General features: G+C 38.8%; 1 protein-coding gene across 4 annotated transcripts; it reads left to right on the top strand.

Annotated features, from left to right (window-relative positions):
- The first annotated feature begins 1,960 nt into the window (after window positions 1-1,960).
- On the top strand, window positions 1,961-24,109 carry LOC117298357 (protein O-mannosyl-transferase TMTC4-like). 4 transcript variants are annotated; one of them, XM_033781568.1, is made up of 15 exons: window positions 1,961-2,492; window positions 5,513-6,038; window positions 6,670-6,910; window positions 7,584-7,671; window positions 8,363-8,454; window positions 9,879-10,148; window positions 10,506-10,708; window positions 11,340-11,517; window positions 12,431-12,559; window positions 13,176-13,255; window positions 13,720-13,827; window positions 14,368-14,509; window positions 17,909-18,023; window positions 22,074-22,186; window positions 22,660-24,109. In XM_033781568.1, exons 2-15 carry the CDS (start codon window positions 5,545-5,547, stop codon window positions 22,891-22,893), a joined length of 2,487 nt encoding a protein of 828 aa, XP_033637459.1. In that variant the 5' UTR covers window positions 1,961-2,492; window positions 5,513-5,544; the 3' UTR covers window positions 22,894-24,109. The 4 variants fall into 4 exon arrangements, with proteins under 4 accessions (XP_033637459.1, XP_033637460.1, XP_033637462.1 ...); XM_033781569.1 differs by lacking the exon at window positions 17,909-18,023 and adding an exon at window positions 16,702-16,816; XM_033781571.1 differs by lacking the exons at window positions 22,074-22,186; window positions 22,660-24,109 and adding an exon at window positions 16,702-16,816 and having other exon boundaries at window positions 17,909-17,971.
- Window positions 24,110-25,318: the final 1,209 nt, after the last annotated feature.

Here is a 25,318-nt window from a genome sequence, read left to right as displayed (position 1 = left end):
CAAATTTGACTTCCATAAATGGCCGACCGTGTTAGTCGAAGAGGTAAAATGAAAACCGTGCAATTTCGAGGCGTGTTTTCTTTTTTTGAGGATCACTGTATTCTATTTTACAACGTCTTTCTACCCATTGCAAACTCCTTTCAAAGACCACGCTAAAAACGAGTTGAACAAGCACACCGGGGAAGGTCTTATCTATTATGTAGTCATGTTGTATACTTTGCGATACTCAACATAATTCTTTAAAATATATCATAATTCATTGTCAACATTTTCCAGAAAAATATTACACAATGAGGTGTTACTGTTAAAATTATTTTGAAACCTTACGGACGATGTCTAGTAGTAGTAGTAGAGCATAGGTAGAGCCTCCATGAGTAGAGTAAGTAGTATAATAGCTAGACTGGCACTAATTACTCAAAATAATGGGAGACTTTTGGGACGCTTGGTGGCAGCAGACTTACCGGGTAAAATCCATTGTTCTCTGTCATGTGCGCAGGCTCAGAACTACGTTAACAATGGAAATTTACCTGGTAAGTCTGCTGCCACCTAGCGTTCAAAAGTCTCCCATTGTTGGCATGTTATCGAGCAATGGAGGCTGTTGGATAGTAAAACAAACATTCATGAGAAACCTGTGAAGTAACGTATAGTTTTTGAGAGAAGTCGTTTCTCACTCAAATATTAAAAGACTTCAGGCCTGAAGCCTTTTTATTAGGCATCTGAAAGCACACAAAGTGCAACAAGGGTGGTTGTTCTTTCATTTTTCTATTGCAACTTCGCTGACCAAAGTTCAAATTTTATTGCCCTTGATTTTAAATGTGAGTATTATTGATAGTTTGAGTTAAATTTTAAATGTTTTGTTTGTTTGTTGCTTCTGTTTTTGCTGTAAATTATTTTGTTTTGTCACTGATAAACAAGCCTCTCATAAAGCCCCCATGTTGGTTTCTCCGTATCCAAATATAGTTATTATTTTTATTTCATTTCCATTAATTTTTTTTTCTTGACCAGCTCTTGACTGTTTTTAATTTATATAATTGTACTTCATTTGTTGACTATTCTCTCTTTCCCAAATATGAAAACAAATGTTGATTGAATTGAATTGATGGTATATTAGGTGGATCATTTCACAATATTTTACTCTTGTTTATGTTTGCCCGCTTCACTGATTGTTTATTTCTTTATTTTTTTTATTTTCTTACCTCCCCACTAAATAAGCTCTAAATAAGCTCAGTCATTCTGCCCCTCCCCTTCCCGTCCCGCTGTGCTATTTTTTGCAGCGAGTAGCAGTGGAGCGAAGTTAGCTACCCGTCCGTGTACATGCGCGCCATGCATGCAGGCCCATGTATTTCGAGGAAGGCACTAAAAACTAACCTCTACAGCGGTTCGGAACTTTTCGTGTGCTCTCGGAACATTCCGGCACGGTTCGCGACGATCCCCCACGCAGCAGGTTTGGGGAGTTGTTACATAAGAGTGTACTAACCACTAGGACCTGGTTGTTAATGATTTAATGTCTAAAAGATTCAAGTACTGCTTCAGACCTCTTTATTCAAGTACATTTGTAGCAGCAGGTTTGGGGAGTTGTTACATAAGAGTGGACTAACCACTGGGACCTGGTTGTTTATATTTTTGTTTAAAAGATGCAAGCACTGCTTCAGACCTCTTTATTCAAGTACATTTGTAGCAGCAGGCTTGGGGATCTGTTACATAAGAGTGGACTAACCACTAGGACCTGGTTGTTAATATTTTCATGTCTAAAAGATCAGTACTGCTTCAGACCTCTATATTAAAGTACATTTGTAGCAGCAGGTTTGGGGAGTTGTTACATAAGAGTGGACTAACCATTGGGACCTGGTTGTTTATATTTTCATGTTTAAAAGATGCAAGCACTGCTTCAGACCTCTTTATTCAAGTACATTTGTAGCAGCAGGCTTGGGGAGTTGTTACATAAGAGTGGACTGACCACTAGGACCTGGTTGTTAATATTTTCATGTCTAAAAGATGCAAGCATATGCAAAATGACGTCATAAGGTCATTATCGCTCGGGTATTCTCCGATGGGCCGAACCGCTGTGGAGTTTAGTATTTAGTGCCTTCCGTATTTTCGAGCGCAGACATTATGAATTTCTTAATGTCATTTCATGGCCACCATACACACTGATATCGCGGTGCGCACAGCAATATCGGAATGTAAACAATGTATTACACAAACGCACACAGAAAGGGCTCCATGTGCTTTGCAAGCGCTACAGTACATACACACCATCAAAGCATTCATTTTGAAAGCAGTTTTTTGTTTGCTCTTGTGCAGTTAGTGAGCCTGAACAATCTCTTGCTTTTGGTATTTCTTGATCGGTTCATTGCTCCACCGACCTTGGTACTTGATAATCTTTCGTCAAGGTACGTTTTTAGACGTGGATACCTGGCGGAAAAAAAACCAATGCTGAAAGTGAAAGGGAGACATTTGTTTGGTGTTTGAAATGTGTGGTGGATGATGAGGTAAGAATTGTGCACAGCAGAGAGTGAGCTGAATTTCCAGTGAGCTCGCTAGACAACAAAGAATGGTGGGCCATTTTGGTTACAGACAGGGGAAGGGGTTGGAACAGGGGGTTTTGGCATGTTGGTTGGAAAAAAACCGTCTAGGCTTATATAATTGGAGGAAAAGTTTTCGTATAGCGCCACCACCTTTTCATTCGATATGAAATAATATAGTCTCTAATTTACCTCAATGAGATAAATCCCTTTTTGTAAAAATGAGTGACAAGGTTATGAACTGATGAAGGTGGTGGCACCATATGGAGAGTTATTCAAACCGTTTATTATAAAATTCATAAACATATATTGGTTAGAAAGATGGTTCTTTCAAATATGTCTTGAAATTGCATGGTTTTCCGGTCCGGTTTTCCTTTTATTAAGTCGTTCCCACGGCACGAGCTATTGTATTTTTTACTCCAGAAAATGGCCGATCATGTTGTCTAGAACACTTTAGTAAAGTGACATGGTATTTTGGCTGGTAACCAACCTTATTCCGGTTAGCATAATTTTATTGTGCTTAGCTGCATTTTGTGCTCAAACAGCTATGAAATTGGGCCTGCTGTTTGGAAAATTACCTTTCAATTGGTACTTTAGCTTATAACCTTACTCTGGTAAGCATAATTTTGTTGTGCTTAGCTGTATTTTGTGCTTAAGCAGCTATGATGAAGTTGGGCCTGCAGCTGTAAGGAAAATAACCTTTCATTTGGTCTTAAAAAATTATTCAATAGCCATTCAATTAGAAATCCAATCAATGTAGAGTGCTGAAGAATAAACAAACCCCGCCACAATAACAACCACAGAAAAAGCACCACAAAATGTTTGTATTGTGTATTATTATTTGCAGAGTTCCTGTGGTTAAGGTTTTTGTTGATCACAGCACGCGCTTAAACTGTCAGGTTGTTTAAGGAGTCCCTTAAAGGTACTTTGGAAATGACCCCAAAAATAAATTCTGTAGTTTTTATCAGAAAGTTTACTTTTTAACAAAAAAGGTAAGGTTAGTAATAAACATCCTTTTAAATTATTTCTTCTGAAGATAGAATCAAGAAATGGATGTTGACAAATTTGAATTGCTGTTTATTTGGAGGTTAGGCCTATTGGTTCAAATGCTGCTTTAGAAAACTTTTCTTTGTCCAATCAAACCAAAAACAACATTTGTACCAGTTTAAACTTAACAAAAAATGTACCCATAAAAATCATAAAATGGTTAGGTCTATATCAGTCAATCAATTGAAACTAATTTTTTATTAATCCTTACAAACTTGACAGTTTGCATCGAGTGTGGCCGTAACCCTACATTTCCCACATCTCCTAAATCACTACTACCAAATTGTTTGGACTTAACATATTTATATGTGACATATATGATGAGCAATTTTATTGTCTGCTATGAGTACTGGCGCTAACCCTTACGAACCCATTACTCTGGCACTAGCAGTTGGATCATGGAGGTAATCCCCATGGTTGGATAAGATGTAGAACTTTGAAGGAATCTGGACTATAGCTTCACACTAAGATTGAAGAATAGAATCTCAGGTTTCGGTCAGAGTAATACCACCCCTTTAATCTTGAATGAAAGGAGAGTCTACTGAGAGATGTTGATAACCCGACCCCCCCCCCCCCCCCCCCCCCCCCCCGCAGTGAGATGCATTCATATCCCTTTGTATAAGTCAGCAGATCTGTTTAACACTGTCCAAGGCTACACAAAGTACACTCTAACAAACAGCCATTATTATGTCTTTCAAAATCGTGCTCAGCACTAAAGCAAAGAACCCCTGTTATGCTGAGGCTAATTGACAAGCCCCCCCCCTTCAATGTAAACCAGTTGTACGCTACGCTACGTGTCAAACACTTTGATGTTGTTTACCACCACCTTTAGACCCATTTTCTATTTTTTTGAGGACCTCATATTGGATATGTGGTTTACCACAAAGACAAGGAGTTGTGTGTGATAGCTGTCGGAGGAGAAAATATCCGCCCTGCTGACGCTGTCTATGTTTACCTAAGCAAAGCAGACGGGCATTTCAAGTTGTTTTCTTTACCGGTAGTTCTTTAAATGGTGGCTGTCCTATTGTTCGTACAACCTTGAAGCAGTGGGCAGGTAAACGGTACTTAAGCTTACACCAGTTGAGAGTCCCAGATCATTTTGCTGTTGACTGTTGATTACAAAGAACTTGGCAGAGATAGGTGCTTGTGGATTGATCTTGGCTACTGTCTAAAAAAACTATCTGATAAGAATTTGTGGTTGGCTGATGATAATCTGTTTTGTGGTGAAGGACACTTTGGTATGTAAATAGAACTTCCTAAAATGCTGTAAATTCTTTTTAAACCTTGCAAGACAATTTTGGTGAAAGATCTAAATGGATTTTGTAGAGTTGGAAGTTTTGAGTTGGCGTGTCGTTGCAGAGCGGTTAAGAGCATCGCACTCAGGCTTTGGTGTTTTTGATCAGCACAGTCTGGCTTTGAGTCCTGGGCCCAATTCATAGCACTGCTTAGCAGCCGATTTTTTGCTTACTGTGCGATTTTTATTTCATAGCGCTGCTAACTGTAAGCACACGAAAAGACATGCTAACCTTCCGGTGCTTACCGCACCCAAAAAAATGACGTCACAATGCAAATCCACGGTAAACGCAATATGGCCGCCCAATTTTTCTGCTAACCTGTGAAATACGCTATGGCTGAAGCAAATTTTTTCTGCTACAGTAAGCATGCAAATTTGCTTACTGTTAAGCAGCGCTATGAAATTGGGCCCTGATCACTCATCATGGAAAAGTAGGAGTTAACCCCGGTGTTTCTGGTTCACATAGCATTAGCAAGCATCCTTATTTACAGGTTTCCTCAGGCTGGGAGCTACTTGCATTGTACGAAGGTCACTTATGAGGCATCATTGGTTTCATAACCAGAGACTAAGAATCTTTTGTTTTTTTAAATATCTTGTTTAGCTCCGTAAATTCACAAGATTCATAATTGTGGTTTTTTTCCTACAGGATGACAGAGCACAATGGTGTAATCATTAAGGATGATGCGTTTATGCCAGCACCCTGACCAAACTCCACGGCTGAAGTCACGGAGCATCCCCGGAGCCATGCCAAACCCAGCCACTTCTCATCAAAGACCCACGAACCACAACCGGTCAAAGCCAAGTCCCCAAGGGTTGAGATCTCGGAAAAATGGCGTCCACCGGCACAACCCTCCGGAAAGAGTGGACTCTCAGAATAACATCTTGAAGAAGTCTCAAGAAGCAAGTTTAGATGACTGGGACCTGAACATTCCTGTTCCTAAGCTATCGCTGAGACAAGCGGCGTGTGTGGTAGCCATCTTGTCTCTACTTTGCTATGGCAACAGTCTCTATGGTGACTTTGTCTTTGATGATATGGAAGCGGTGCTTAGCAACAAAGACGTGAAACCGGAAACGCCGATTGCGGAACTGTTTTACGACGACTTCTGGGGAGAGAGACTAACTAAGAATCATAGTCATAAATCTTACAGACCTATCACCGTTCTCACCTTTAGGTAATTCTTTTATTTTCTTTGTCCAATTTTTGTAGGAAGGCTTTACTTGAACTATAATTTTCACTTTTGCTGCTAAGCGTAAAATTGTTCTTTTCAAAACTGGGCCCAATTTTCATGAAGCCTGTATTTCAGCATTGATATTTGCAAGCACTAAAAAATCTTGGGTAACTGAAACAGGTTCTCTGCTTAAATTTCATCGTGTTTACATTGTTGCTACTGCTTTGCAACTCATTATTTGCTAAGCAGAGGAAGGTTGCAATGCAGTATTTTCGCACGGTATTTTTTTAATTTCAAGTACTAACCCAAAAGGGAAACAGACTGACTGGGTTATTATTTAAAAAAATTTGGTTCAACCCAACATTATTTGAAATTTACCCAGTCAGTTTCCACTCATGGTTTATTAGTTTATATTTCTCTTGTAAAGTAGTAGTTGTTTGAGAGGTTGTCTTAAAGTCGACGCCTTCTCGGGAAAATTCTGATGGTCGTCTTCCATCGTCCCGGTCCAGCATCAGCGTCCTAAGCTCAGCTTTTTCTTGTTGTGTTGCAGCCTTCGTCAGCTGATCTACAAAATGTTAGTCTGTAAAAGTAACAAATAACAGGTTAAAAGAACAATTTCTTCTTTCCGATACAGGTTCAACTATTTCCTCAGTGGTGGTTTTCATCCGCTCGGTTTCCATTTGACAAACATCATCCTACACTCCGTCATTAGTGTCTTGTCCTTAGTCATCTTCTCCATCCTCTTTGCTGATCAGCCGTCTCAAGATGACATTGACGATGAGGATGATGTCCGATGGCAGCTTGGGTTCTCCTCTCCTAGAGCTAGTCTCCTGTGTGCTCTGTTCTTCACAGCTCACCCCATTCACACTGAGAGTGTAAGTGACCTTTAATAATAATAATAAAACACAGCATTTGTAAGGCGCACTTTCTTTAAACTGATTTGCCTTCCTTAGAACGAAGTATTTTGAGGCAGGTAGTTGGAATTCAAAACTATTTGTCTAAGAACTTACAAAATGGAACCTACAAAATGCAGGCCTTGGCAGGCATACGTATACTTTGTTTTTGAAAGGGCACTTAAGGGCACCAAGGCATTTTCTCCTTGGCAAAGGGCACCCTATGAGGAATTGTAAGTTTCCACTGGATCTTTTCAAGGGCACCAAGGCAATGAACAGGAGCATGAAACCAATTGCCTTCATTGCCTCCTTGAAGTATTAGGTCTGCCATGGAATTTAAGGTTGAATATGAACTTGATTTCACTGATACAGAAAAATTGCAGCCTTTCCTTTATGGACTACGGTTGTGAACTGGACCGAAGCCTTGCTTTAGGACATGGTGGATTGGGTTTTCAGTCCCTACCTGTCTGCGTGGGTTTTCTCCTAGTTGTGGTTTTCCTCCCACATTGAAAAACGCAACATTTTTTCATCATCCTCACCACAGGTATCTTCAGGCCTAGGAGTCACAGCGCTAGACGCTTTTTAGGGTCCCTTGGTTTTCATTCTAAGAGAGATACAATAATGACAATTGTGTTTTTCATTTATTTCTCAATAGGTGGCAGGTGTTGTTGGAAGAGCTGATCTTTTATGTGCATTATTCTTTTTCCAGTCTTTTTATTTTTACGTTTCTGCTTTGGCAAAAGGTAAGTTCAATATAAGTATTCTCTGGATATGAAGCCCGGTTCATACTTCCTGCGAATGTGATACAAATTTTTACGCCACAAATTTGCTACAAATAGTTCGCTTCAGTTGACTTGTGCTCAACTCCTGCAAAACATGCGCTGTAAAACAGCCCTGTGTCGTCCGTCAACAATTTGTTTCACATTAACATTCGCTGAAATTATGAACCGGGCTTAACTGTGCTGTGAGGGATGCTTTTCAAGACGCCTTTTACCGATTAAATTGTCTTCTGATTGTGATCTGACTGTTTGTGTCGTTTTTAATTATGAAAAAAAGTTATGCAAGTTAGCCCAAGACAAGGCTAAAAGCCAGTCTTGGTATAAAGGTCTTAGAAGTAAACACTTTAGATAAGAGCTGGAGAATGGATATTCCTCTTTCGTCTCGATTGTAAGATGAGGGGAAAAAAGCACCAGGCAACGAGTTCAAAAGAGATACATGTACATGGCATAAAGCAATCATTTATTGTTTAACTTTGAAGTTTTTCACAGATTAATTTTTAATTTACCAATGTTTGTAGCAATCCTTATTGTTTTGCGCTTGAAAATTGAATGGAAAAGGCGCAATAGAAATCAATAAATTATTGTTATTATTATATTATGTTTTGACAATTGCTGAATGTATCCGCTGACGTCCCTTTTGTAATTTGGATTTCAGGAGGATGTGGCCATTCTTTGCTGAGATTGTTTTATTGTTTACTGTGCTGTATGGCCTCAATGCTTTGTAAAGAACAAGGAATCACTGTTATTGTAAGTAATAAATAAAAAAATTAAAAGATTTAGCTTTTGCAACCTTTTGACCAATGTTGGGGTCAAAGATTGTTTATGTCAACAAAATGCAGATTTATAGTCACAATTTTCGAGAAAGCTACAATAAGTATCACATGTGAAACTGTCACCAGGGGCACTTTGCCTCCTACTCCTGGGGCTGAAACAGGGTTACCCCCTTCACAGTCCATAAGGCGTAAGGATGTACATGTAGGCATGGCATGGGTATCATCCACTATGAGACAGGCAGGTAGAGAAATTACAAGAGCCTTGTAAAGGGCGGTCGATAAGTAGTGTCATGACAGGGATTCAAACCCACACTCTTCTGCTGACAACACCAGAGCTTTGATCTGGGAACTAGACCACTCAGCCACGACACGTGAGAGGGAAAGGTTTAGTGCCTTGATCAAAGGCTCAAGAGGCATGAACTGGATTCAAACCCACACTCTGCTGCTGACAACACCAGAGCTTTGATCTGGGAACTAGACCACTCAGCCACGACACGTGAGAGGGAAAGGTTTAGTGCCTTGATCAAAGGCTCAAGAGGCATGAACTGGATTCAAACCCACACTCTGCTGCTGACAACACCAGAGCTTTGATCCGGTGAACTAGACCACTCAGCCACGACACGTGAGAGGGAAAGGTTTAGTGCCTTGATCAAAGGCTCAAGAGGCATGAACTGGATTCAAACCCACACTCTGCTGCTGACAACACCAGAGCTTTGATCCGGTGAACTAGACCACTCAGCCACGACACGTGAGAGGGAAAGGTTTAGTGCCTTGATCAAAGGCTCAAGAGGCATGAACTGGATTCAAACCCACACTCTGCTGCTGACAACACCAGAGCTTTGATCCGGTGAACTAGACCACTCAGCCACGACACGTGAGAGGGAAAGGTTTAGTGCCTTGATCAAAGGCTCAAGAGGCATGAACTGGATTCAAACCCACACTCTGCTGCTGACAACACCAGAGCTTTGATCCGGTGAACTAGACCACTCAGCCACGACACGTGAGAGGGAAAGGTTTAGTGCCTTGATCAAAGGCTCAAGAGGCATGAACTGGATTCAAACCCACACTCTTCTGCTGACAACACCAGAGCTTTGATCCGGTGAACTAGACCACTCAGCCATGACACGTGAGAGGGAAAGGTTTAGTGCCTTGATCAAAGGCTCAAGAGGCATGAACTGGATTCAAACCCACACTCTTCTGCTGACAACACCAGAGCTTTGATCCAGGGAACTAGACCATGACATGCTCGGCCATGACATGCCACTGTGGTTTTGATTTACCAGGCGGCAATATGGTATACTTATTTAAAATAATAATAATTAAGATGTATTAAAATCACATAATTAATTTACGTCTAATATTCTTTTCGGATTTTATGTTTCCTGTCTTCTTGTAAAGGGTGTCTGTATAATTTACGATGTCATCAGCAACTGTAAATTAGACATCCTCCAAATCTTCCAGTACTATCTTAGTCGTCATAGAAACCAGACCAAAGAAGACTATTCTGTAGATCCAAGATGGCTGCCTTCCTTATTAACCAGACTGTGTATAATGGCGTTTTGTGGAGTTGGGCTTCTTATCGGAAGGTTGTTTATTATGGGGGGTGGTCCTCCACCGTTTCAGCATTTTGACAACCCAGCTTCGTTTGCAGAAGGAGCTATAACAAGGGTGAGTTAATTGTATACTCTTTGAAACGTTAAAACCAATCCAGCTCTTTCAGAACCACAGTCCCACATACAAGGAGATTTTACACAGGGTTGTACCTGCCAATTTACTATTACCTTTTGCATTTCAAAGTTTTACATTGCAAACAAAAAGATTTTGATAAAGAAGATTGATTCTTTGCACAAATTAGTTCTTAATATTTTATCAATATTTCTAATAGTAAATGATTCTTGGAAACTTAATGATTGGAAGGAATGAACTAATCTGTAACCAAAAATTGTTGATTGAAAATAATTATACTTGTGTTTATTGTCATTTATTTAATTTAGTTTCCTACATATTGTGTATTCTTAATCACAGATGGTGAACTACAACTTCATTTATTCCATCAATGTCTGGCTCCTGATGGTGCCTCACTGGCTCTGTTTTGATTGGTCAATGGGCTGTGTGTCTTTGATAGAATCCACCAATGATGTGAGAGTATTGGTCCCTACTGCATTGTGGGTATTCTTGGGTTGTCTGATCTTCAAGTGCTTTATGGATCCGCCAAGCCAGAGGAGGAGGTATGTTTTCTTACTGACAATTTGACTCTCTGGCACATTACCTTCAAACAGTAAATCTTAGGCATCATGCCCTTTGTCAGACAATAATATTATTTTATATAATTCTGAGCATGACCATACTTTATTTAAAAAAATTCAATTTGCAGTCAAGCACCTCCAAAAATCCAACACAGCAAAGACAACTAATATTTTCAATTTCTGACATTATTTTGCTTGCGATTGCTTTGCAAAAAAGTTAGTTTTTAGTCAGACACTCTAGTTTACTGTTGTTATTACTTTTTGTAATAAAACCAAGGATGCCTCATAAGTGAGCTCAATCACTGTAGCTCGCAAGCCTGAGGAAACCTGTTAACAAGGGTACTGCTATGTGAACCAGAAACACAAGGGTTAACCCCTACTCTTTCACTGTAGCTCGCAAGCGTGGAGGAAATCTGTTAACAAGGGTACTGCTATGTGAACCAGAAACACTGGGGTTAACCACGACTCTTTCATGATCGGTGTTCTGTGTTTAAGGTGCACTACCAATCCTAGTACATGGTGCAATGTAAGGTCAGTTGCTTGTGTCTGGTTCCCTCTAAATCTTCAAAAAATTTGTTTGACATCCTCTGTTTTTCCCGCTCTCATTCTCCAGGGTTTTGACAATGGCCGTGGCTCTACTGATAATTCCTTTCTTGCCAGCCTCTAATCTCTTCTTCAGAGTTGGTTTTGTCATCGCTGAACGAGTCTTGTACCTACCTAGTCTAGGCTTCTGTATGTTACTGACTCTAATGGTCAACAGACTATCATCTCATCTGCCTGGTGGTAGAACGGTAAATATGTTTGCGTATTTGTTGTTGTCGCCAGTGGTTGAATTTCAAATTTCTGTATGTTGCCAACTAGCCTCTCTGGATCGAGACGAGACCGCAGTGCGCTCAGGTGACCGCAGTGCGCTCAGGTGACCGCAGTGCGCTCAGGTGACCGCAGTGCGCTCAGGTGACCGCAGTGCGCTCAGGTGACCGCAGTGCGCTCAGGTGACCGCAGTGCGCTCAGGTGACCGCAGTGCGCACAGGTGACCGCAGTGCGCTCAGGTGACCGCAGTGCGCTCAGGTGACCGCTGTGCGCTCAGGTGACCGCGGTGCGCTCAGGTGACCGCAGTGCGCTCAGGTGACCGCAGTGCGCTCAGGTGACCGCAGTGCGCTCAGGTAGCGATGATGGCATTGTCGTTGCTCACCCGGGTAAAGCCCCATTCATACTTGTGAATGTGATAGGAATTTTGACAACAAAAATTTGCAACGAATAATTCACAACAGTTGACTTATGCTGCGAAAACAGCCATGTAACGCCAAAATTTGTACTGCATTTGTATTTGCAGGAAGTATAAAGCAGGCTTAACTTTTTTTTGGAGCGGGTTTACTTGCGTCTGACTCTGGTTTATGACAGAGAACTTTCCCTGTGGCTGCCATTTTTTAGTTATTCAGCAAGACACTTAGTAAGTGTGACACACATTTTCACCCCAACAAAGCTACCTTGTTAGCATTTTCAATTTTGAATGCAAGGATGATTTTGAATGCAAGGATTAAATGTGGTGATTATTTAGCTTTTTCTTGGGGCTCCCCCGAATGAACAACAAAAAATGGCGACCCTGGCAAATTAGTTGTTTCACCGTTCTGTTGCAGTAGTCATTGCTCAGGCCGGATATTTTCTCTCCAGTTATTCTGTTTTTGTTTTTGCTTCTTCTGCAAGGTTATGAAGTGTGTCGTGGTTGGTGTTCTGGTGTACTATGCGAGTCGATGTATTGGCCGTAACAAAGACTGGAGTACAGAGGAAAGACTCTACAAGGCTGGGTTAGACGTCTGCCCACTAAATGCTAAGGTAGGTTGGTCATTAAACTCATTGAATAGACTGGTCAGTATGTTCTGGTCTGTTGTAAAATGTGACAGGCTCAACAAAAATGAGTCGCTTGTCGCACAACCCACTTTCCAGTACAGGGCTGTTGAGTGATGGGAGGGTAAAAAAAACGATTTTAAATATTTTGTTTAAGTGGTTTTATGCATGCGAGGGTCTTTAAACTCATTTGTTTAAAGCTTCTTTTTTGTAATTTGCCTATTTGTATCTTGTATTTTTCTCTAATTGTTTATTTTATTGTTTCTTTAATGCGCTTAGAGGCTTTTGCATTAGGCGCTTTACAAATGTCTTATTAGTATTATTATTATTTATTTTCACATTTTCTTAAATAAAGTTGAATAAAACATTTTCTATTTGTTCATCCCTTAGACATCAATAGTTGATGTTTTTATTAAACGGGCTGTTTCCCCAGTATGGGTTATTTTTCAGATTATGACAAAATCCATTTTTCAAAAGGTCCTAACTTTTGAACCAAACATCACACAAGTGTGTAAGATATGTAAAATGTAGGTCCAATATAATAAACACGTGTATGTAGGTCCAATATAATAAACACGTGTTTGTGATTTGTCATTCTTCTCAGGTCCATTATAACATTGGAAAGAACGCAGCAGACAGAGGCAGCATAGACGAGGCAATAACATACTACAGACAAGCCCTAAGGTAGTTCCTATTACTCTCTTAATATCTAGCAAAATCGAAAACCCTTTTGGATAAAACAACTTTGAATTTCTTATTTTTCTATCTGAATGTGTTGAATTGGTTATCACTTGGTTTGCTGATATGTAGAGAACAAGGAGCCATTCCAATAGCTTTATTCCACGTACTGCATCTCTTTGGAACTCCTTGCCTGGTGCATGTTTCCCTCCATCCTACAATCAAACAAACAAACAGTACAACAACCCTTTGCAGGCCTGCAATTACACGAAGACCATTGGCTCCATTGCCCTGGTATTGGCCTTGGTGCCCCCTTCAAAAGTTTCCCATTTACTTCAAGATTTTCCCAATGGAAGTGCCCTTTACAAAGTAAAAATGGCCTTGCCCTTTCAAAGATGAAACTCCAGGCCTTTGTTAATTTAGTAGCTGTGAGTAAATTTTTTTGAACGTTGATTGTGTTTTGAATCCAGTTTGAATCCAGTGTACGACCAATCCATGAATAATCTTGCCAATTTACTGAAGGATCAAGGACATCTCGAGGAGGCAGAGGAATTGCTACAACATGCTGTGAGAATCAGGTCAGAAACACAAAGATTTATGCGCTGTGTAGATGCAGTCACCACATGATATCGATCAATCAATCAGTCAATCAATTAAATGATTAATCATTCAATCAATCAATAGATTGATCGTAACATTTGTGATGTGGTCAAGCAAAATGAGCTGTTTTTTGACCCATAAATGTTGTTTATTCTTTTATACATTTTTAAATAGCATAATCTATGCTGTAATACTAATAAAAACCATGTTGTTGATTCCACTGTTGGTTCCAAAGTTTGGAAAGTAGAAACACCAAGAAATGTGAGAGAATAAAACTGAAAAGGAGGGGTATTTAATGAAAATCCATTTGCACATTTTATTTAAGTTTTAACCCCCACAGTGGATGATATTGTTTGGTCAGGGTTGACTGTATTATGTATAGATTTATTAACCACTTGATATCATGTTGCAGGCTTATAGTTCGGTCTATTTATCAATAATTCAAAACCACAGTAGATGATATTCAATGTTCAGACAGTAGGAGGGTTGTTTAGCGTTTGTAATGATTTCTCAATCAGGCCCCAGTTTGCTGCGGCGTGGATGAATCTTGGCATCGTTCAAGCGGCCACCAAGAAGTTCTCCCAAGCTGAGCAGAGTTATCAGACGGCGCTATACCATCGCCATAGATACGCAGATTGTTACTTTAATTTGGGTAACATGGTAAGTGGCCAAAATATCAGTTCTGTTTGAATAATTGTCGAGACGGAAACTCAGTGGTGTCCATTTGATGACAGTGAAAAATAAGAACAGACAGGACAAATGCAGAAAGGAGTTGATTGAAATATAAGTGATTTGGTGTTGAACAAAGACAAGTTGACAGGAGCGGTATTTGAACCAATGACCTCCGGGTTAATGAGAAATCATGGAATGAGGGACAAATAATGTGGGAGTGGCCTAGTATAAAGGAAAAGGGGAGGCTCCACAGTTGTATTTGGGAACCTCGAAAGATGCATTGGCAGAATATTGACTTTAGTTGATTTACTACTTTTATTTTATTAAAACGGTTCTCGGGGAAAACTATCCGTTTAGACCCATCTTTCAAGTTTAATTTTGCCTCAATGTGAAACAAGTAAGTCTCAACGTTTTTAACCACTTCAGTGACTGAAAAATTATCATTCATATATTCAATTATCAAGTTTAATTTTCCTATTTGTTTGAACTCAATGTGGAACCGGTTAATCTCAATGCTTCTTAATCACTTCACGTTGGATGACGTGTATAAGAGCTAAATTGTTCTGGACTGACTTATTACGGCAGACGGTTTTGTCACGACTTGAGCAACTTCAGAGCGCCCACAACTTTTTGCTGCAGCAAAAACGAGCAGAAAACAGGCACAAGGGACAGCAAAAGGGCAGCCAGAATTTACCTTGTGTAGCGTGATTGTAATGACCGTGCTTAGCTAAATTTGATAACCTTTGTTGTCTTGCTTTTGTCAAGTCAGTGTTCATTATGGCAATGATATTCTGAAAGGAAAACAATTTTTAAAGAAGCTACAAAAAGTTAAGAAATTGTCTTTGGGCACAAACAATTTCTCAGAAATCCAACGTGAATTGGTTAACACTTGTGATAATTTTGAATTGATAATTTGTGTTTTCATTCTAATCTTCTTTTTCCGCCATTTTGTTTTTAAGAGACTTCACCTTCTGTGTTCCACTCATCATTTTCACCATTATATTTCGAGTCTTGTTATTGGTTGAAACTCTTTAAAACTGATGTCATAATGCACACACAGCCAATCAAGTTCCCTCTTAGTATAAAGATTAAAAGTAGCATGGCCGTACTATAGTGTAGCATGATACAGTTTGCATGAGTTTTTAGTTTTGCTAGCATGCTTCAAATACTTCACTGGTAGCACTTTTTTTATTTCTTACCCTCAATTGATGTTTTTTTCCATCAAAATTTGAGATATAAACACATTTGGGGAAAAATCCTTTGATTCATTTCAAGCAGGACGGAGACTTTTGGGATGCAGAGCAAAAAACAGTCTTTTGCCCAATGCCTTTAAATTTTAAGCCAAAGAAAATTGATTTGACAATCCTGCTTTAAAGAATGATTTTTACAATTTTTCTTTCATGAGATATTTGTTGGCAAACTCTAGAATTACACAAAGACGATGGTTGCCCTGGTCTTTGACCTGGTGCCCCTTCAAAAAGCTTCCCATACACTTTTGAGATTTTCAAATGGCCATGCCTTCTCAAAGATGAAATTCCAGAAGAAACAAAAAACTTTTGTTTGAGATCAATTGAAATGAAGTGCATGAAAAAAGATGTTAGGTTTGTTCCATTTTGTTGACTGATTTTGTTGTTGTTTGTTTGTTTGTTTGTTTGTTTGTTTGTTTTGTTTGCGTGAGTGCGTGCTTGTTTTGTGTACATGGAAATTTGGGAACTCTGTTTGACTATGGTTCAGCTGCCCTACTCTTTTGGTTCAATTTTCCTGTGAGTTGACCATACGCAACCATTCAACTGCAAGGGTTTTGTATGGTGCAGCAACTGTGTGCAGAACTAACATGTGTGTACTGTTGTGTATAGGTGCATTCTTAAGATCTATTGCAGACTGGGAGAGTTTACCCGTTATTCAAAACCACAGTGGATAATATTGAATGGGCAAGCAGTAGGAGGGTTGTCAGTGTATAGTGTAGATGCAATCACAACATGGTTGCATGCCCCACAGTGCATCTCTCATTCAAAACCACAGTGTAGCTATTGAATGATCTTTATTATGTGACACTCGACACAGAAATTGATAACAGAGTGGCCAAGTTTTCATCGTCTGTGTTTTGGTCCTTGTCTGTCATATTCATTTTTCTCTCATATTCCTTCCTCTTCGCCGTACGCATGATGGCGCCCTGGTAGTACTTGGATCTCCAGCGTGATAGCGAGGCTTTAAGGGCATGGCTGAATGCAACATCATTCCAAAGTGACCATGCTAGGGCCTGGAGTAATGCCGTGGTCCACTTAGAATCATTGGGTGAGACTTTGGTGTGTCGGAAATTTAAAAACACACTCATTGGGGATAGGTCATGTCAAAGATCAAAGGTCAAAGTGTGATAGGTCATGCCGAAGGTCAAAGTTCAATTATACTCGAGAGTCATAGAAACTTATTGAACGCAGTACTAGTGCTTTGCCTGTGCTTTCACCATGGAGGTCTTTGCCTCTGTTACCCATGGCCTTGTGAACATTGACATTGAACATTGAGCAGTGAACATTTCACCACGTTTCTAACATCAAATGGAGCCTGGAGACAAAGCCTAAGCTGAAAAAGCCCAAGGAGTCCATTTTTATTTAGATAAGTAGACTAATTGGCATGTCTATGTTTTAGATCATCAATTAAATTTTAGAAAATACTAGCTTAGAAAGCAGAGCTACTGTGCATGAAATGATAGCATAGAAAACAAAGTTTAATTTTGCTTAATTAATAATAAAAAGCGTTTTAGGGTCAACATTCTCACAGATCAGTCTTTATTGCTGAGGCCAACACAGTCAAAATATGCTTATGAGTTTGTGACATACAACTTTGAGCCATGGTGTACTACCTTTTAAACCACAGCAATGGCGCAATGGTCTCATTTAGTTCAAATCATCCAAACAGAGTTTCCATAGCAATATGGTTTCATATCTTCATGACATCAGTTTCTACTTTTCCCTGTCAAAAAAGAAAAATCCTAAAATGAGTGTGTTTCAAGGAGTGCTGTGCATAATATATTTTGTACTGATTACAAATCTTCCCAAATCATCTCATAACAAAAGCTAAAAAGGCAAACTACAATCAATATGTAGTAGGCTCTATTATAAGACATTTTTCATTCATCCATTATAAAATCATCTCTTACTAAACTGTTTTACTAAAAAACTACACCTGCATATTGATTAAAATCTCTTCAACTTGTACCTCATACATTTACAGTTTTGTTTTGTTCTCGAAATGGTGATTTTTCTCCTAACTAACCGTGATAACAAAACCTTTTATTAACCGTGTAATAACTCTAACAATATTCACTTTATTTGGCCACCATTGCACACAACCTTGCAAACAAACGCATACTTTGTACTTGCTGTGCAGTATGTTGAATTGGGTCGCCACGATGACGCCCTCGTGGCTTGGTATAACGCCACTGCACTGCAGCCAGATCACACCAGCTCCTGGGCAAACATTGCCACATTACATGACCGCGCTGGTAAGAACTAACCTTAGGCCGTGTATCCAAAACGGCAACTTCGGCTTCATCTACGGCTAGAGCCCGTCTGCCAGTGTTGAAGAATAGGCAGATGCGCGAAATCTAGCCGTAGCTGTAGCCAAAGTCGTCGTTTCGGACAGGGCCTCAATAAACAAGCAACTTTGGTTCTGGCTATAGCTGTTGGCAGCAGCGGCTATCGCTTAGTTCGCGGAAGGTCCAATGGTTATAAACTATAGTGTTTGTGTATTGATGTATGTTGGGCATGCGCACAGAAGTTATTGTGCAAACTCCAGTCATGTCTTGTCAATTTAGAGGACCAGATTTAGACATTTTTTTCATGTTGAGTCACACAAATTGCAAAAGTTTGTTTTATTGTTGATTCTTGTTTATTGGGTGGTTATTGATGACATATCCAAAATCGGATAAGAGTTTCAAGCCAGAAGTGCCCTAATTTGCATATTTAAATTAGGTGGTAATTAGCAATCTTTAAGGTAAATTATCTCTCAAACTATTCATTTTATGGACAAGGTTTGTGTTAGAGGTGAATAGAAACCTGACCTTGACAATCTGAAAAACATATTTGTATACTCGATTGACCCTTTCCAAATAACTCGGTGTTGCCTACCCGGTTGTTGCCTCCCAAGTTGTTTGGTCCTAAGTTGTTGCCTCCCCAATGTTTGCCTTTCACCTAGTGCCTCCCCAGTTGTTGACTCCCCTGATGTTGCCTCCCCTAATTGTCTCCCCTGTTGTTGCCTCCCCTATTTTTGCCTCCTCTAATTGTTTCCCCTGTTGTTGCCTCCTCTAATTGTCTCCCCTGTTGTTGCTTCCCGTTGCCTAACACCCTGTTGATGCCTCCCCTATTTTTGCCTCCCCTGCTTTGCCCCCTTGTTGTTGCCTCCCCTGATGTTGCCTTCCGACCTGTCCTCCCCCATGTTGCCTTCCCAGTAGATACCTCCTCAGGTGTTGCCTCCCCCTCTGTTGCCTTCCGTTGTTACCTCCCAACCTGTGCCCGCCTGTTGTTGCCTCCATGTTGTTGTTGCCGGCACTTATGTTGCCTCCTCATTGTTGCCTCTCCAGCTGGTACCTTTTTAGGTGTTGCCCCCCCCCCATTCCTCCCAACTTGTGCCTCCCTTTTTGATGTCTCATTTAACTTCCTTAGAGCACTGTTAACTATACTGATGTTGTGTGGCCATCTTCTTCACAAGAATTGTATCATGTAGAGCACCATCCACCATACACTTTCCCACTGAGCATGATAGGTGGCCGTATTTACCAGCATAGGTCCTCTCTGCCGTCAATGGTTATTTTGCTATACTTAGAAACTACCTTGGAGGTTATTAGATAACTATCGCCCCGGTGTTTGCTTGACATCCATAAGTAGCTGAGCTTCATTATAGGGCAGACAAAGACTTTTCTCTTACAACTTGCTGAATTCCATGACAAACCAAACATAAAATGCAAGTACTTTGGCAAATTTTCTGATACACTCCAGTCTGCACATGCGGATGCTAAACCGCGTTGAAACAAGCTGTGGTGTTTAGGCATATCGCAAGTAAGTGGTCTTTTTACAGTGGTACCTTTGACCTTTGATTTAGATGATGACTATATAGGTCATATGGGACAGGGTGGAATCATTCAACCCAAAGAATTCATTAATTATTTATTACACTGTCATGGTACCATGTACAATGCATTTGAGTGGAGAAAACCAATTAAATGCGTGTTTAACCCTTTGACCTTTGACCTAGTTATTTGGAAAGGGTCAATCGATCGAGTATGCAAATATGTTTTTTAGATTCCCAGGGTCAGGTTTCTATTCACCTCTAACACAAACCTTGTCCAAAAAAATGAGTAGTTTTAAAGATAATTGACTTTAAAGATTGCTAATTACCACCTAATTTAAATATGCAAATTAGGGCACTTCTAGCTTGAAACTCTTGTCCGATTTTGGATATGTCATCAATAACCACCCAATAAACATTAATCAGCAATAAAACAAACTTTTGCAATTAGTGTGACTCAATAGTCTAAATCTGATCCTCTAATTTGACTGACGGCTCAATGTACGCTATCATTTTCTGATGGTCCACTCTGCACTGTGCTATGAAAGCGCCTCTTGATAACAACAATACAACCATGCCCAGTAGGTTGGTTCCAATTAGTCGACTAGACAGAGTTTGGGCAAACTTAGTCGAACCAATGTCAACAAACAGTCCTTGTGCGAACTTGACCATTGTTGCAGCACAAAGGCCTCAGTGATTCAGCCATTAGCCACAGCCGAAGTCTTGAATTCAGACACAGCCATAGACCTTTCATCAAACTGCAGCCACCTTTGTTTGGTTCCCTGTGTCCACTATGGCAATTACATTTATATATCCCATAGGTGCCCGACTGATTCTTCCTCGAGCCTCAGTTTGGCTACTCTGACCTGAGCTCACTTTCATAGTAAAGCTTGTATGCTCAAAAACTTGCTAAGCAAAGTAAAATCATACTAAGCAGACACTTGTTTGCAGTCAAAATGCCATAAAGTATAAGTTTCTGTGACTGTTGCTTTACTCAGTTTTTTGCCAAGTGAAGAACTTTGTTATTGTGGTCGGGTGCTCTGTGCGGAACCCACTCCCTCGTTTCGAGAGGGACGCCAGATCACTTGTAGGATTTTCTGCTAAAATGAAAATGGGACCTGGGTGGAGGTCAGGCAAGATGGCTGCTCTGTGATGATGGTCTATATTAAAATTTTATCATGGTGCTTCTTTCTCTATCAAATGTCTTGACTGCAATAACACTAAAGAGCAAGTTTTTGACGAAAAGTAATCTGCTTTAAGTCCCAAACTCCTTTGAAGTGAAGTTTGTTTGAATAGTGTATGTTTGGACAGTTGTGACTTTTACCATTGGGTTCAAATTTTGGGCTCCATTTTGCAAAAATCCAAGATGGCCATTATTTGGGTAAATTTTACTGTTACAAGAAGGTTTTTAATTGCCCGCAGAAAATGTAGATTTTGTGATTGAAATCAGGATCCTATTGTCATCTGTATGCTATGATATTTCCAAATATTTAAATTTTTGTGGCTACTTTGAAAAAATCAAAGTGGCTGCCATGCAAACCTTATGGAAAATGGAAATATTGATTTTGTGATTTTAGTATTTTAAACAGATTCTGAAAACTAAATTTAAAATCTTAACACTGTGAACCTGACTATATTAAAAATGTCCGGTGGAAAAAGGCAATTATCCTGTGAAAAGTTTCATATTCCAAAGCTCCCTTCCACCACAAAGCTATTTCCTTCTGCACTCACTGTTGCAACTCTTTTAACCACACATTTTTCTTTTAAAACCATTTTGTGACTGGTGGTTTTGTTTTGCAGTTTGAAGTTTTGAAAAGTTACTTTTCCAATTTATTGAAATCAAGAAGCAAAACAAATTTAAGCCCCTCTGTTCAGAGCCACACGCTAACAAACGAGCAATCATGGTTACCTACCCTTTATTCCAGTCATCTTAGAAAGGTTCCTGGGCTAAATAATCACACTTTCCTCTCCACCAATCTTGAGCTCAGTTTTGTGAAGAATCAAACCAGAAATATGAAAGGCGCTGGACACTATTGGTAGTTACTCAAAATAATTGCTCCAAGTAATTTCCACAGGTTTGATATTTTATGCAAGTGTTGGGATACACCAAGTGAGAATACTGGTCTTTCACAATTACCAAAGGTGTCCTGGGGTGGATTTCACAGAGAGTTAAGGCTAGTCTTATCTCGCGTTAGGAAGAGTTACTTGTCCTAACTTAGGACTAGCCATGCGTTTTAATTATCTCCTAGGTAGGACTAGTCCTAAGTCGTTGTGAAATCGACCCCAGTGCCTTTAAACTATATTTTTATTGCCAAATTGTGGCTAAAACCATTCTATGACCCTGTACTTAACAATCTTTTCATTATGGTCTTGTTTTTTTTGGTTGTTTTGGATGTCATAGAATTGAAGCCTTTGAAGTTGTAGTGAATTTGTGTCTGCAGTTGGTTCATTGTGTTTAAATGTTTTGTTTTGATGTCGTCGTATGTAGGCCAGCATGAGACCGCCATCTTGGTTGCTAAGGAGGCAATGAAACATGTACCTGACGAACCATCAATCTATTACGGACTGGGAAACGTACTCGGCAAGGAAGGACGCTATGAGGTTATTTTGGTTGAAATTTTTTTTAGAAAATATAATTAGAAGTCTAATTAGGAGTCCAAATGCAACTAAAAAACTTTAGTGGAAAAATTAATTAACCAGTAAATAAAGACGAACAGTTTTATTTAAGAAAATATTTTGCAATGTATGTTTACTTTATAGTTAAAGTTAAAAAAAAATACAAAAGGGTTTATTTTTCGAGGATATGTTAGGAAAGTCAGAATTTCTTTGGTTAAGAAGATTTGTACATATGATATTGGATTGAACAAAGAAACATCTAGTATTAAAACACAAGGGAAACTGACAATACAAATTGTAATTAAATTGTGGTTGACATTTTTTTTTTTTAAGATTTATCAACTTTACTATCGAACCCTATAATGGTGGTTCATTTTTTTTAGTTTGTAATTTTGGCAGTTGTTTTGTTTCTGTGTGTAGTTTAAAGTTAATTTTTTTTTTTTTTTTTTCAAATTCAGGAAGCAGAGGCCATGTTTCTGAAGGCCATTCAACTGAATCCTAGATTGGCGAATTACCATGGCAACCTTGGAGTGTTGTATCATAGATGGGGGAAATACAGCAAAGCACAGCAGCATTACCAAGCAGCCTTAGAGCTGGATCCAAAGTCTCACAATGCTAAAGAAAACCTCAAGAAATTACAACAAACTATGACGAGGCAAAGCAAGACACAAACACAAACTGGACCCAAATAGGGTTGTGCCGTGAAAAGATTTTCACAGGCATGATGTTCTTCCTACTTAAGGCTGATTTCCAGTTGTTTTTTTACCTTTGAAACAAAATCTGAAAAACTGTGATTAATAACATTTAGGTCAAGCCCTTGTGCTAAAAAAAAGGTTTTTGAGTACCCAGTGTTTATGCAAAAACCATGAAATACAAATTTGGCGATATGTTTCTTGGTGACGCTTATAACTTATCTGACAAACACCTAAACTGTTCTTTAACTGGACAAAATAACAAGGAAACAATATTTTGATGAATTTCTAGATATGAGTAGACGTGTTGAGAAGTCGTTAAACGTATGTCAAGGTGATGGCGTACCATCTCTTGTGGGATTATACTGTCGGGACCCAGCAGTCTTGCAAGAGCAGTCACTTTTGAGTAATTACTGCGGCAACAATATAACGGCTTGTGCACAAGTCTAAGATATGTCTTGATCAGAATTAAGTGAGACTGGGGTGTTTTAGACACTTTTAAAAAAACCTGTAAAATATTTTCACAGAAACCTTAGCATGGACATTTTAACCTTTTTTAGTATAGAAAATTCTAACTTTTATATTGTAATTTTGCAATATTTGTAACTGAACACCCAAGAAAATATATATTTATTAACTTATTAATATTCTACAAATATAGCCATGTCTAACATGCTTTTTAAACTAACTTGGACTATTTTACCCAGAGTATGACTTGGATTTGTAAGCAAATATTAATCTTAACATTAAACATCGTAAAATAATTCTTGTGAATATTAAAGAATACTTCAAGATAAAACTTGTATATATAATCTAATGCAAAGTATGGAAAGAGATACGCGAATAAGTTGTCTGTGTGGTTTTTAACAAACTACTTGGTTCATATGGGCCCGAAACAGCACACTTGAAAGTTTTTTGTATTAGATAATTTCAGGGTAAGTTGAGGGCACTTTATAAGTTTCAAAGGCTTACTATGTATGCTTTTTTTAATATAACATGTCCTGTCTCTGCCTCTTTTTATACTTTCGTCCCAATTATGCCAAAACAGCATATTTCTCTACCTGATTTCTAAAGCTGTAATTTTTTGAGTTAGGCAGGCTGTTTTTTATGGAAGGGCCGCGTGGCTCGATCTGCTGAAAGCCATACTTTTTTTTTTATTCACAGATTTACAAATAACTTACAGGGTTTACAGAAGGTAATGGTGAAAGACTTCCCTTGAACTATTATTCCATGAAATGCTTTACTTTTTGAGGAAACATTAAAACAATATCAATTCTCGATATCGAGAATTACAGATTTATTTTAAACACATGTCATGACACGGCGAAACGTGCTGAAACAAGGGTGGTTTTTCCCGTTATTTTCTCCAGACTCGGATGACCAATTGAGCCTAAATTTTCACAGGTTTATTTATATAGAAGTTGTGATACACGAAGTGTGGGCCTTGGACAATACTGTTTACCGAAAGTGTCCAATGGCTTTCAAGATATTGACAAAATAGGGAGACCACCAACACACTTCTAGATAGCTCAATTGGTAGAGCGCTTAATCCGGAGGTACCAGGTTCAAGTCCTGCATTGGTAAATTTGTCTTTGTTGAGCCCAAAACTATTTAAACATTTACCCAGTCGGTTTCCTTTGTGGTTTATTTTTTTGACGTGTGAAACAAAAGTGTTAGCGAAATTCAATAATTTAACCAAAGGCCATTTTCTTTGTAAAAGTGGATTGATAACGATGCCAAAGAAGCACTTTTAAAGAATGTTTATAACTATTTTGTACTTATTAATCTATCACTGCCAATTTATTCAATAAAATAATATAACTAATCAATAGTTGCTAATCAATGCAATGTTTTAATTGCATTAGTCATTTTTAAACAGAGTTCTTCCCTTTATCATTAAAATAATTGTGTGTCTCTCATTGGCATCTTTCACTTTAAATCTTCAATATAGTTCAAATTGTATTTTGGGATAATATTATGTGATAACATTATTTTGATCAAAAACTGTTTTATTGTCAGTTCTTCGAATTTAATCACAAAAACACCCTCCCGAGTCAAGTCAATTATTGGACAAATTGAAATTTATTTTTTCTTGCAACCTTTTTTATTGATAAAATCCAATATTGCATTGTAATATTTACAAATGTACAATTCTAACAACTTTGTATTCAATAAATTATACAAAATTCCTTCAAAAAGATTTATTGTCTAAAAGTCTACCATAAATCTAGTAAAAATGAATTTAAAGTCTATTGGAGCCGCCAGAGGTTAATTTAATAACAGACAAACAAAGAATAGTGGTGTTACCGTTTGTCATTATTTTCAACAAATGGCATTAAATGTAGGCTCAAAGATTTGTTGTCAACATAATGCATTTTCAGCTGAACAGTGTCTACTTGCTGAGAAAACGACTGTGCCTTTTAAC

This window comes from Asterias rubens, chromosome 13 (assembly GCF_902459465.1).
Source record: "Asterias rubens chromosome 13, eAstRub1.3, whole genome shotgun sequence".
NCBI lineage: Eukaryota > Metazoa > Echinodermata > Asteroidea > Forcipulatida > Asteriidae > Asterias > Asterias rubens.
This window is presented reverse-complemented; position numbering and strand designations above follow the sequence as displayed.

Coding starts and splice junctions, on each gene's coding strand:
- LOC117298357 (XM_033781568.1), top strand. CDS start 5,545: ATGATGCGTTTATGCCAGCACCCTGACCAAACTCCACGGCTGAAGTCA. Junction 6,039..6,669: donor ATCACCGTTCTCACCTTTAG/GTAATTCTTTTA, acceptor TTTCCGATACAG/GTTCAACTATTTCCTCAGTG. Junction 12,560..13,175: donor TCTGCCCACTAAATGCTAAG/GTAGGTTGGTCA, acceptor CATTCTTCTCAG/GTCCATTATAACATTGGAAA.